This window comes from Paroedura picta, chromosome 3 (assembly GCF_049243985.1).
Source record: "Paroedura picta isolate Pp20150507F chromosome 3, Ppicta_v3.0, whole genome shotgun sequence".
NCBI classification, from domain to species: domain Eukaryota; kingdom Metazoa; phylum Chordata; class Lepidosauria; order Squamata; family Gekkonidae; genus Paroedura; species Paroedura picta.
Genome location: NC_135371.1, coordinates 115,988,173 through 116,000,542, shown reverse-complemented (window position 1 = coordinate 116,000,542; position 12,370 = coordinate 115,988,173). Strand labels below are relative to the sequence as shown.

At 41.9% G+C, this 12,370-nt stretch overlaps 1 protein-coding gene across 3 annotated transcripts in view; it reads right to left on the bottom strand.

Annotated features, from left to right (window-relative positions):
* ATP10B (ATPase phospholipid transporting 10B (putative)) overlaps positions 1-12,370 on the bottom strand; it is a 187,511-nt gene that overhangs the window by 27,419 nt on the left and 147,722 nt on the right. For all 3 annotated transcript variants that reach the window (XM_077327217.1, XM_077327215.1, XM_077327216.1), the window contains 6 exons: positions 11,808-11,939; positions 9,739-9,866; positions 7,526-7,778; positions 6,256-6,485; positions 2,635-2,814; positions 208-811 (listed from right to left, as the gene is read on the bottom strand). In XM_077327217.1, the coding sequence (XP_077183332.1) occupies positions 208-811; positions 2,635-2,814; positions 6,256-6,485; positions 7,526-7,778; positions 9,739-9,866; positions 11,808-11,939 (1,527 nt within the window). The remainder of the gene's footprint in view (positions 1-207; positions 812-2,634; positions 2,815-6,255; positions 6,486-7,525; positions 7,779-9,738; positions 9,867-11,807; positions 11,940-12,370) is intronic.

The window sequence follows — 12,370 nt, the reverse complement described above, 5'->3', positions numbered from 1 at the left end:
TCCATGTAGGCTACCTCTGAATCTTAATTAGGCTGTTCTACATTCTGAGCACTCTCCAATTAAACAAACTGCCATTTCTTTGCTCTCAGCTGTGGCACTCGGAGAACTAACTCTTGTGCTTTCATTATAACCTTGCAGATTGGATCCATAATTCATGCAGAGCAAGCAATGTTTTGTCAACAGTTCATTGTTTAATGCCCAAGTTACCTCTGGCAGGGTCTTCCAATAAGTCCATTATGACAGAGTCAGCCCCCTTGGTATAGACAATAATCTCCTTGGTCAGGGGATGCCTCACCACCACAGACATTCTTTTCCTATTGGAGTCAAATCCCAAAGTATACAAGAGGTCAAAAGTCAGGAGGGTCCCTTCTGGCAATCTCACAGCCACCTGGTCAGTGGTTCTGGACACTAATGTAAAGTGGTATGCACGGGCAGCATGGACAAGAGCGGCTTCATCTGGGCTTTCGGCCTCGTAACAGAATCCTGGCTGCAAAGGCCCCTGGGGATCTGTCTCGCAGATCTCATGCAAACTGGTGGCACTGGCCCCAGAGGCCTCTCCCCGGATTATTGAGTCTTCTTGAAAACTGTCATCATCTGTTAGGGTTGAGCAGCTTTGGGTGGGAAAATAATTTTGTGCATTGGAACTGGCACAGACTCTGGTGCTTTCTGTGCTGAAACTGTCTCCTGTGTCTGAACACGACTGAGTTGATGTGAAAGACTGGGAGAGGCTTGCCAGCTTTAGCCGCTGGAACAGCTGGTGGATTCTCTCCAGGGAAATTCCTGATGGTTTGGTCAGGGGCGGAGTTGTAACCTTCAGAGGAAAGAGGGAGCTTGGATTAATCAGAGCTGAAATTATTGAGAGCAAGGCTGTCTTCAAACCACCAGAGCATTTCCAGCGCACTGCAACCGCACTCGTGATGAATTAAACAGCCACCAGGAGATGGCGCCAGTTACAATAAGGAGCTTGTTCAACTGACATCTAGATAATGCATGGGGCTTTCTGGTTCATATCCTTAGTACTGGAGGAGAAGACATAGGCTGAAAGTCCTTTTAATCTGTGAATGTACTGGGATGATTGAATGAATTGTTAGATAATCTTGTCACATACAAAACCACGTGCACACACACAGAATGAGGCTGTCACTCAAAGTTTTCTGAATGGCGGAAGTCAACGAACATATGAAGCTATTTCCTAGTGATTCAGGATAGTGGGCATCAAAGTCAGTACTGTACTCAGACTGGCAGTGGCTCTCTAGGATTTGGCTTTCAACTAGCTAGTTGGGTAAGTTAATTAAGTAAGCAGATGGAAATACATATACTGAGTAAGTGCTTTCCTGGGCGGAAGTGAACTAGACAAGTTTGCTCGTCTATTAGCAGAGTGTCTATAGGATACAGCCCCAGAACTCCCATTCTTAGGCCTAAACTACAGTAGATTTAGGGAAGAGTGTAGTTTGCCCTCCGGACAAACAGGCAGGATAAATGTATGTTTATTTTTTGTGGCTAGGAAAACGGCATTGGAGAGAAGGCTTAATCCCTCCCTACCCCTGCCCCACAGCACTAGTCCCAACCATGGTCTGACTTAAAAAAATATGAATGCAGAAACATTATGCATGGAAATCTCAGTAGCTCAGTAGTACTTTGGCCCTTGTACCATTCTTGTCAAATCTGTAACATTGGCAGTATTGAAAGCCTTAGGTCTGCCAGCTTATGACTTCTGAGCCTGGTTTGACAGGCTTTGCTACTCCCATGGGCCTCTGTCCTCTAGGCATGATTTCAAAAAACACAGTCTTGGCAGAATGACGGAGGACTCCTAGCTTATTCCTCTTGTACCAAACAATCTTCCATAAAGTAATGATGAAGTGACTAAGATGGCTGAAAATATTTATTTCCCCCCAATTTGAGCTCTATATTCCTTTGCCTCTTGTGGTGCAGAGTGGTAAGGCATCAGACATGCAGTCTGAAGCTCTGCCCATGAGGCTGGGAGTTCGATCCCAGCAGCCAGCTCAAGGTTGACTCAGCCTTCCATCCTTCCGAGGTCGGTAAAATGAGTACCCAGCTTGCTGGGGGGTAAACGGTAATGACTGGGGAAGGCACTGGCAAACCACCCCGTATTGAGTCTGCCAAGAAAACGCTAGAGGGCGTCACCCCAAGGGTCAGACATGACCCGGTGCTTGCACAGAGGATACCTTTACCTTTACCTTTATTCCTTTGCACAAGCAAAGGTACTCTTCATAGCATAGAGATTGCTCTGGAAAGGTGGTAACTAGCTTGATGAACCACAGTGCTTTTAATCCACAATTAAGACTTTAGTCATCTAATCATGCTAATTAATCAACTGATGTTTGCAGCTATAATCAAGAAATAGAGGAGAATACTGTTTCAGTTTTAAATTAGCATGTTGCTTTGGACCACCAAAGCAAGAAGATAGGCAGAGACATGTAAAGATAGACAAATGCTGGAATTACTGGAGGCCAACTCCCCACAATACAATTATAAAACAGGTTGCTTTTTCTTTTGGCCTCCTAGATAGTTGTCAGCATTAAGCTTTCAACCCTTTTGCTGAATTCAGTGCCTTTTCTGGCTTTCTTTTTTTTTTTTAATCTTTTACAAATAGTACAGCTAAAACGAGATTACCCTTTGTCTTGGATCAGTTGCTGTGGAGACCACCACAGTGTTGCAGAGGGTCAGAGCAAGAAAAAAGTCAGTGATGGAAGAGGTAGTCTTTGCAGACATAAACAGTGTCAAAGAGTCCATTTGGCATGATGCATTTCTCACTTTCATCAACAGTCTGATATCTGGGGTAACATCCTTTTCCTGGAACATACATTTTTCAGTTAAAAAAAGAAGCCCTGTATGCTTAGGATACTGTGAAAAAGAAGACGAGGAAGAGTTGGATTTTATACCCCACTTTTCTCTATCCTAAGGAGTCTCAAAGTGGCTTAAAACTGCCTTACCTTCTCCTCCCCACAGCAGACACCTTGTCAGGTGGGGGAGGGTGAGTGAGAGTTCTAAGAGATGATTTTCACATCACCAGCACAAATGGCTTGATTTCAAGTAAAGCAATACAGGGCAAAGATTTAATACTATGAATTTACTTCTGTTAATGAGCCATTTCTGAAGCACTATGGTGATTTCAAACAGTACCACTTCCTCCTCCCAACCTTTTTCACTGCATGATCTCCCTCAATTTTTTTTAATGTTCTAAATTGAGCTCTATAGTGCTAAACTGATAGAACACTAAAATGCTATAGTGGCACCATGCAGATGCCTAGACTTCACTGAGTCAATGGAGTCCAGGCATCTGAACAGTGCTGTTATAGCACTGGGCCCTTTCTGCACATGTTGGATAATGCACTTCTAGTGCAATTTAGAAGTGGATTATCCTGTTCTGCACAGGGAAATCCAGCCGCAAAAATGCATTGAAACTTCATTATCCAATATGTGCAGAATGGGCCCTGGAGTGCTATATTGGTTTAGTGCTATAGCATTCAAGTTAGAACACTTTTTTAAAATCCATGGTAAATTGTGAGGGGAAAAAGGGAGGGGAAAAAGGGCCATTATGGGAAGTGCTATGGACATTCTAAACAGAACAATGATTCAGAAGGGGTAGAAAATGGAAGAAATTAATTTCCCTCAAAAGTGGCTCAACCATGCTTTGTTAAACTGATGCAAGTGTGTTGGTTATGAACAGGCAATTAAATTCCACTAGCAGCTGGTTACTAAAGTGGGTATGTCTGAAATGACAGGAAAAAAACACATTAGCAATCCGGTACTAAAACGGAATACAAAGGCAGTCTGAAGCTGGCCTGTGACTGGCCTAAGATCACCCAGCAGGCTTCATGTGGAGGATTAAGCCTGGTTTGGCGCTCTGAACCACTACATCATTCTGCCTTTCATGATGTAGTAGTTAGAACAGTTGCCAATCTTTTTTCCAGTGCCATACATGTATTTAATAATTATACCATAGTATCAGCTAATGCAGGCACTGAAATCTACTGACAAGTGAATGTCACAGCAGACTGGGCATGTGTGTGTATGTATATGTGTATATATATACAAACACATATGTGTAAACACACAAACAGATGGAGACAGTTCATCAGTTATTTCCATCTCGCTTTTAAAACATCTAACTGGTTGGTTATATACATGGACATCTTACTGAAATCTTCCAAGGGGTGGGGTATCACTTCAGATGGTTCGATAACCATGGCATCAGACACATTCCTGAGGAAGCAGCTAATGCCAGCTATGAGGAGCCCTCAGGCAAGATGCCCTTCACAGGACCGCTTAACGTGACTTCTATTGCCTCTTATTTCAAGGGGAAAAAACTTTTGACATTTAATTGTGGTTGCGCATAGTTATTTTGGGAGTTGCTAGTGCAGATAGTCTCTATTAAGCTCAGCATAGGGTCCTCTGCTCTGCTGCTAATCAGATTTCTTGGCAATGGGATGAAGAAGCAGGTGTTTGAAGATGTTGCGCTAACATTTAGCTAGGAAACATGGTGTTCTCTCTGCGGTGCCAATCTCTTTCCATTTCCATTCTACCGGAGGCAGTTGCTTTTCATGGCTGGCACGTAAACACGAAGGATCTTGGCATTTATTAAGCAAAAATTGATAAAGTGCATTGACCTGGCAATTTGAGGCACACCTGTTATCTCTTCACCAGAACCAAGATTACAGCCTAGCATTTATGCAAGTAATAATGCAAGCATGAGGGGAGCCTAATTGATGTATACATTTTTTAAAAAAACAACAACAATGACTGCCTGTGCTGTTTTCAAGAGTTCTCTGGTTCCTTTAATCAGAGCTCAGTTTGTTCCACCTCTGGTAAGATCTTCACCTAGGAACACATTTCAGTTCGAGGAGTCTGACTTCAACATTTTCAGCCAATAATAAAGAATGATTTGCAATTCCACCATTTTCTAATGTTATTGTTGTGATCATGTTAAGTTGCTGTTGTTATAATAGTATTACTGTTATCACCGGCTACCATATGTTATTTGTATCTTTTCCTGTTCCCTGTAAACCGCCCTGAGCCTTCGGGGAGGGTGGTATATAAATATAATAATAATAATAATAATAAAAGATATTTATTGTATATTTTATGGACACCCATCTTCCCCCCCTAATCAGGACTCAAAGCAGCTTATCAAATTGTTCTCTCCTCCTCTATGCTAACTTCAAAATGACAACCCTCATGAGGTAGTGTAGGCTGAGAGACTGTGATAGGCCCCAGGTCCTCTGGTGAGCTTCCATCGCAGAGCTTGGCTTTCTGAGATCTTAGCCCTATATTCTAACTATTATGTCATACCGGCTCCCAGAGTGCACAGTGCCTAGAGCTCAAGCACTACTATGGTCGTTTGCTGGAAGTCTGGGAGAAACCTACTAATTGCCAGTTCCATATAACATGACAACCAGATGTTATTTGAGCAAATTACAAATATATATATATTTGTAAATATATTTTTCCTGGGCTCCAAGATCACTGCAGATGTGGACTGCAGCAAAGAAATTAAAAGACGCTTGCTCCTGGGGAGGAAAGCTATGGCAAATCTAGACAGCATCCTAAAAAGCAGAGACATCACCCTGCCAACAAAAGTGCATTTAATCAAGGCTATGGTCTTCCCAGTTGCAATGTATGGCTGTGAAAGCTGGCCCATAAGGAAGGCCGAGCATCAAAGAATTGAGGCTTTTGAACTCTGGTGCTGGAGAAGACTCTTGCGAGTCCCTTGGACTGCAAGGCGAACAAACCAGTCAGTCCTAGAGATCAGCCCTAACTGCTCCTTAGAAGGCCAGATCCTGAAGATGAAACTCAAATTCTTTGGCCGCCTCATGAGAAGGAAGGATTCCCTGGAGAAGAGCCTAATGCTGGGAGCGATTGAGGGCATAAGAAGAAGGGGACGACAGAGAATAAGGTGGCTGGATGGAGTCACTGAAGCAGTCGGTGCGAACTGAATTGGACTCTGTGGGATGGTAGAGGACAGGAAGGCCTGGAGGATCATAGGTCTCCAATCGCTTGGCTTTAGAAAGAGAAACAGATTGTAAGAGTGAAAACTAAGGGACGTAGTCTGCAGAGGCCTGTGAAAGTAGGACCCAACCTTTTCCCCCTGGCCGAATTCAAAGACCATGAATGAGGTACCCTGTCTTTTGTCCCACCGAAGTTACCAATTACAGCACAGCAACATCACTTGTCCACACTCCCCCAAACCTTAAGGAGGAGAGAAAGTTCAGAGCAATTAGAGATGTTACTCACTATGGTGCTACTGAATGCCACCTGAGACCGAGAGCTTCCACACCGACCCAGAGATCTATGCCTCACATGCCCCTGAAAATGAGCCCGAGCACTCTGACTCCTCTTCAAGGGTTTAGTGGTCCTCTGTGTTAAAGTGGTTGTTTCTCCTCCCCTGTTTGCAGGGAGACTGAAATGTTTGGTCCAGTCTTCACTATCCGAATCCAAGTCCTTGTAGGTCTCCAGTCGCTTGGCTTTAGAAAGAGAAACAAATATTTGTGCCCGTTTCAGTCAAGACAGAACAATTTCCCAGACAGTTTCTCCCAGCAATTTCATGTAGACATTTAATGAAGACCGTTTACACACTGGAGGTTTCATGCCGGGCTGCAGGCTGGAGTTTTAGTCCTGGCAGGTTGCCCCACCTCTTCCTGCACTCACACGGGGGAGCATTTGGCCTGGTGCGCCTCATCTGCCCCCAATTTGTATTCCTGCATGGGAGCTGGGGAAGTGAACTAAGTGAACTAAGGGATATAGTCTGCAGAGGCCTGTGAAAGTAGCTTATAAACTTCAAAGCTCTGCAAATTTATGTCTATAATCCCAGGAAGCCCCTTTCCCTTCATCTGATGGGACTGGATACAAGAACTGAAGCTCCTGTGGCCATCACTGCTAGGAATATAGCAACTGGATGACAATCTAGATCTCTCTATAGATCTTCTTCAGCGCACATTACTCTAACTGGAAATGGAACATGGACATGTACTAGGAGCCCCAACCTTTTTTTTTTTTTTTTGCATGCAGGGATCTTCAGACATAGGATGGTGGGTGCATCCACAAAATGACTAACCCAAAATAGCTGCCACAGGTTATATGCTGTCACACAGGGAAGATCCTTGCATTGTAGTAGTAGCTACTGACAATACAGTCAGTCAGTCAGTAACCTTTTATTGGCATAAATACTGACAATACAACATTGTCCTGGATGGCCTAGCTTTCCTTATTTCTCCCCTGCTACTTCTATGATACCCACAAATCTTCTCTCCTTGCTTGCTGCTCAGTGACCTGGTTGCCTTGAATTGTCTGTTGCTGGTGCAGGAGACAGGTGCGGTTCTGCAGAATTTTCTGTACATCTAACAGATGCAAGATGGCTTTTTGAAAAGCAAAAGGACAAATGTTCTGGCTTCAGTGGCATTCTGCAAGGGGCTGGATTAGATGACCCTAGAGATCCCTTCCAACTCTATGATTCTATGATTCTGGATTGAATGTTCAAGAACACATCCAGTTCAATATGAATTACCATTTTCCTGATGTGAAAATTCCTTCCCATCGATCGTACATCGTCGAAACACCATCTTGTTCTCGGTTAGGGTCCCGGTTTTGTCTGAGAATATGTACTGGATTTGTCCCAGATCTTCAGTGATGTTTAGTGCTCGACACTGTATGGGCAGATCTTGCTCCTCATCATACAGATCAATATCATTGTGAATGAAGAACACTTGACCCAACTTGACTAGTTCGATGGAAACGTAGAGGGAGATGGGGATTAAAACCTGAAAAAGAACATTTCCAAGGAAGTTAGAAAGATATACCTCTTTTGTATTGACTGATCTAATGAGACTTCCTGGACAAGGAAGGAAAAGAAGCCATTTCCCCCTATTAAAAACCCAGTTAAGAGCCAAACTATTGGCACATCTCTTGTCATTTGCAAGGCACCTATTATGCCGCTTAAACCTTTGGGTCTATGGATTGCAGATAAGAGAGAAAAGTTCTTTTGGGAATTGATGTGAATTGTTGTTGAGAACCAGAGAAATTTCCTCCCATGTACGGGGAGTAAGATATTACTAGAAAATTCTTATTATGGGATAAGAACACATTTATGCTGATGTCAACTGCAGCCAGAAAAACATTCTGTGCAAAAGTGTAGCAATTAATATTCTTCCAAGTACTCACATGGCAACAATAGGTGGGTATATTTGGCTATATATGACTAGCGTCTCCCAGAGGTTCTTCCTTGTGTCTGTGAGAATAGGTTTGTGTAGCTTGTAACTGTTACCAAAAACAAAGATTGGATTTTTTCCCCTACACTTCTCTCCCCCCGCTTTAATTATTTTGGCATTTCTCATGTAATGTATGGCATCCCTTGGGAATCTACAAACAGCTCAAAAAACTAGTTTTCAGTCATATTTATGAAATTTCGGGTTGCTTATATGCCAGCAGCTATTACAATAAAATGGCAATATGAATGTCTTATTTCAGACTATTGGCTCTAAATAGCTCTAACTGGTCCCCATTTATCCTATTTTTGCACACCAACATTACTTCTATGAAAAGAATTTACAAGTAATTTTTGTTGACCATGGCTGAGGAACCATTCTGACAATAACATCCAAAAGAGGGCAGGAGTCCTGGGCTTTTAATGGCTGTGTGGAAGAGGGCAATTGGGCAGCTGCAGCTCATTATGCAGAGTCAAGAAATGCTATATCCATTTTACACAACCATTAAAGGTTCAGGAGTATACCGCATCCAGTCACCCCAAGATACACCAAGTAAAATTTCTGGACTAGAGAATAAGACATGTTATACTGGTATTATTAAATAGAGCTCTCTATGTGGGCCTAATCCATGCACACATGGATTGAAAATCTGGCATTTAGTTGCAGCCCCTGTTTTCTCATCAATTGTCATTTTATAGAGTCCCTCAAGTTAGCATGTTTCCAAGGGGTGAGAAGAGCTCTGTGGTATGTATGTCAGTCCTTTGGGTACTGGTCACAGACTGCAGTCAGTATATTTATTGGAAAACTTTAAAAAAACATGCTAAAGAAGTAAAAAAAAACACCCAAAAAGCATGGGGAGAAAAATAAATAGTGCAGAGTATATGTATATGAGAGCCTCTTGTGGCGCAGAGTGTGGCAGCAGAAATGCAGTCTGAATCTCTGACCATGTCACCATGTGTAAAAATACTTCTGTCTAAATCTATTGATGTCTATGGGCTTAGAATGCATAGGATTGCACACAGTACTGCAACTCAGTAAGGTAGTTTTCAAGGGGAGGTGGGGAATGGCTGAGGCTGAAAGAAAGTGGCTTAGAGTCATAGAGTTGGAAGGGGCCATGCAGACTGTCTAGTTCAACTCCCTGCTCAATGCAGGATCAGCCTAAAGCAGCCTAAGTATATGTCCTGCCACTGCTTAAAGACCGCCAGTGAGGGGGAGCTCACCACCTCCTCAGGCAGTTGATTCCACTGCTGAACTACTCTGAATGTGAATTTGTTTGCCCTGGTGTCTAGCCGGTACCATCCTACACGTAGGCTTGCCTAAGGCTGTATTGGCCAAGGTAAAGTTTAGCTTTGTGGCTTGTAGCTTAGCTATTTTATAACCTGTTCAGTTTTACAGCTTGAGCGTACTCATGTTCATGCAAAACCAGTCTCATTTACATGGGACTGGCTCCCAACCCAGTTTGTATAGAACTGTGGCTTTAAATACTTTCCCTCATCATCAGCACACGTTTTCCCACCTGTAGAAGGATGATCATTGTCAGGAACATGTAGAAACCTGCCAGAGCTGGAGCAAGATAGCTGCCATTTATGTCTGGGACGATATATAAGGGGGGCTCTACGAAATGTCCATTCCAAATGCCATGGCCTGAAAAAGGAACCAATTAAACAAAACTACTTCAGAATAAGAGCACTCAGGGGTGAGGCGCAGGAAACAACTGGTAATAGCCTAGCAAGCTTTTTTTTTCTGTCTGCAAAAAACTAATACTGTTTTTAGATTCAAATCCAAAAAAAGCTCCCACAGGGTAATGAATCAGAATAGATCAGGCTGGATGTTAAATGCAAATTCTTCACCCTTGTGGTTTTTGACACAGCTCCTTACAATATTTGGCTAGAAAGTAGCTTTTCCCCTAGAGTTCATAATGGATATTTTGCTCTTCTAATCATAGCCAAGCAGCTCCGCAAGCAGCTCTACAAACTACAAGCTAGATTCTGTATGAAAACCATCTAGTCTGTTTAATATCCATGAATAAATAAATAGCATGCTTTTTGACTGAAGTCCACAAAGCACATCACAGCCTAAATAAAATACAGCAATTAAAAATGGACAATGTTTGAAAAAATAAAACCATGTCCCCATACCAGCATCTACAATGACAATATTTATCCATCATATATATTTTTCTTGCCCATCCTTCTTCAAGCAGCATTGGCTCCAGATCACCCACCAAACTTTGGGGCAGCGTTTCTAGTACTTAGTACTCTCACAATTCCATCACACCCATCCCTTTCAGCTTAGAGGCACACTTGAAGAGGCAATAGTTCAAGGCCTTCAGATTTCCGATGGGAGGCTGTTGTAGGGTGCTTGCAAAGAAATGTGCATATCTGTTTAAGAACTAACAGGGTTGCATGGCCATCTCAGATCTAAACTTTTAAAAAACATTAAAACACAACCCCCCCTTCCCTGTGTTGAGCAAAATGGAAACAGTTGAAATTTCATTTCAAGCCAAGGAACTCATTTAAGATCTGGGGTACCAGCATTTCAAAATAATGAAACTGGAGCTTCTACTCAGCTGAAGAAGATTCTTCACTTTTGAGTCTCTTAGTCTGGTTAATTTACTGGCTTGCTGCCATATCCTGCCACATTTCTTCAAGGCTAACTACTAAAAATAAAGAATCAGTCCAGTGTTTTGCAATTCACTTAATTAGCACAGAAATCAAGATGCAACTATAGGTACTGTTGCATTCTTTGCCAAATGTTTATTTGTGAAAGCTCCATGGACCTTTTCTTATTAGAGTCTGACATCCTTGCAAATCATAGTCACATTAGGACAGGATCACTGCAGACACTAGAAAGAAAGCCTTTCCCTTTCTGTTTTTTAAAAGTGGTTGGTTCTGGCAGCAACAATCTAGGGAGTGTCTCACAAACGAATGATTAATTTACTTTTAAAGTTTGCTTCTTGATCCAAATTACTGCTTATTTTTACTGTCCAAAATATTTTCCAAGGGATCTGGAGGTTCTTCAGAGAGTGGTTTCAGGAGGATATAAAGTTGTCTGTAGTAGAGGAGCTAGATTCTGGTCCAGCAGCACTTTAGAGATCAACAAGGTTTGGGGGGTATAAGCCTTTGAGAAAGCTTATGCCCCCCTAATCTTGAAGAGTTTTAAGATGCCAGTAGAGAGAAATCTAGTAATGTATATATATATGTATATATATGAAACTCATTTCAGGACCATAAGGAGGCTTTGCGGGGCAATCCTAAATACAATCATATCATTTAAAGCCCATTGACCTCAATGCACTTAAAACGGTGTAACTTTTTAAAGGATTGCATTGATAATCTTGTTTTTCTCCTCTTGTCAAACTCAGGTTTCCCATTTCTCTCCCATTTTAGGCTGGATGGCACAATGCCACAGAAAATGAGAGGAACTTAAATAACACTCCACTATATGATCCCTGATCCCTGGGTTAGCTGTTTAAGTAAAAAACAAACAATGTGTTATCATAAATGGAATAGATACCAATTGAGTGCATCATGATAACAAATGATGTTCACATCTGAATTCAAGGTTTTCACTATTTTTCCATACCTACTGCTCCAACAAGACACATGATGAACAGCAGTCCCACACAAAAGAATATGTCAACATTCATTCTTCTCTCTATTTTGCTGCGTTTATAACGAGGACCGCTGTTATTTAACATGGCTTTCGTTTCATGGCCTTCAAGACAAAAAACAGAAGTAACAAGCATATGAATTTAGTTTTACAGGAATCTCTGAGAACTAGATAACATTCATTGCTACCTACAGGTTGGCTCCTAGTATCCATTATGTCGGATTCATGATTTCTTAGCAGTTTGGGGGAAAGTTCTTTAAAATAACAGACATGTGCGAAAACTTGATTTTAATGTGGACCTTATGTCATGACTTTGTTAGTTAAGTATATCTCCCAGCTGTATCTGGATAGGTTTGTCTGAAAGACTCTATACGAGGCTACATAGCATTTAATGAGGGGAAGGCTTGCCCAACTGAAGAACACAACAATTAGTTCATTTTACAATTGAACAAGCCAAGAAGGAATTCAGGGAGAAAAATGGTTGAAGTCATGCCAACAAATTGTAACAAAATATTTAAACAAGAAGAAAGAAATCA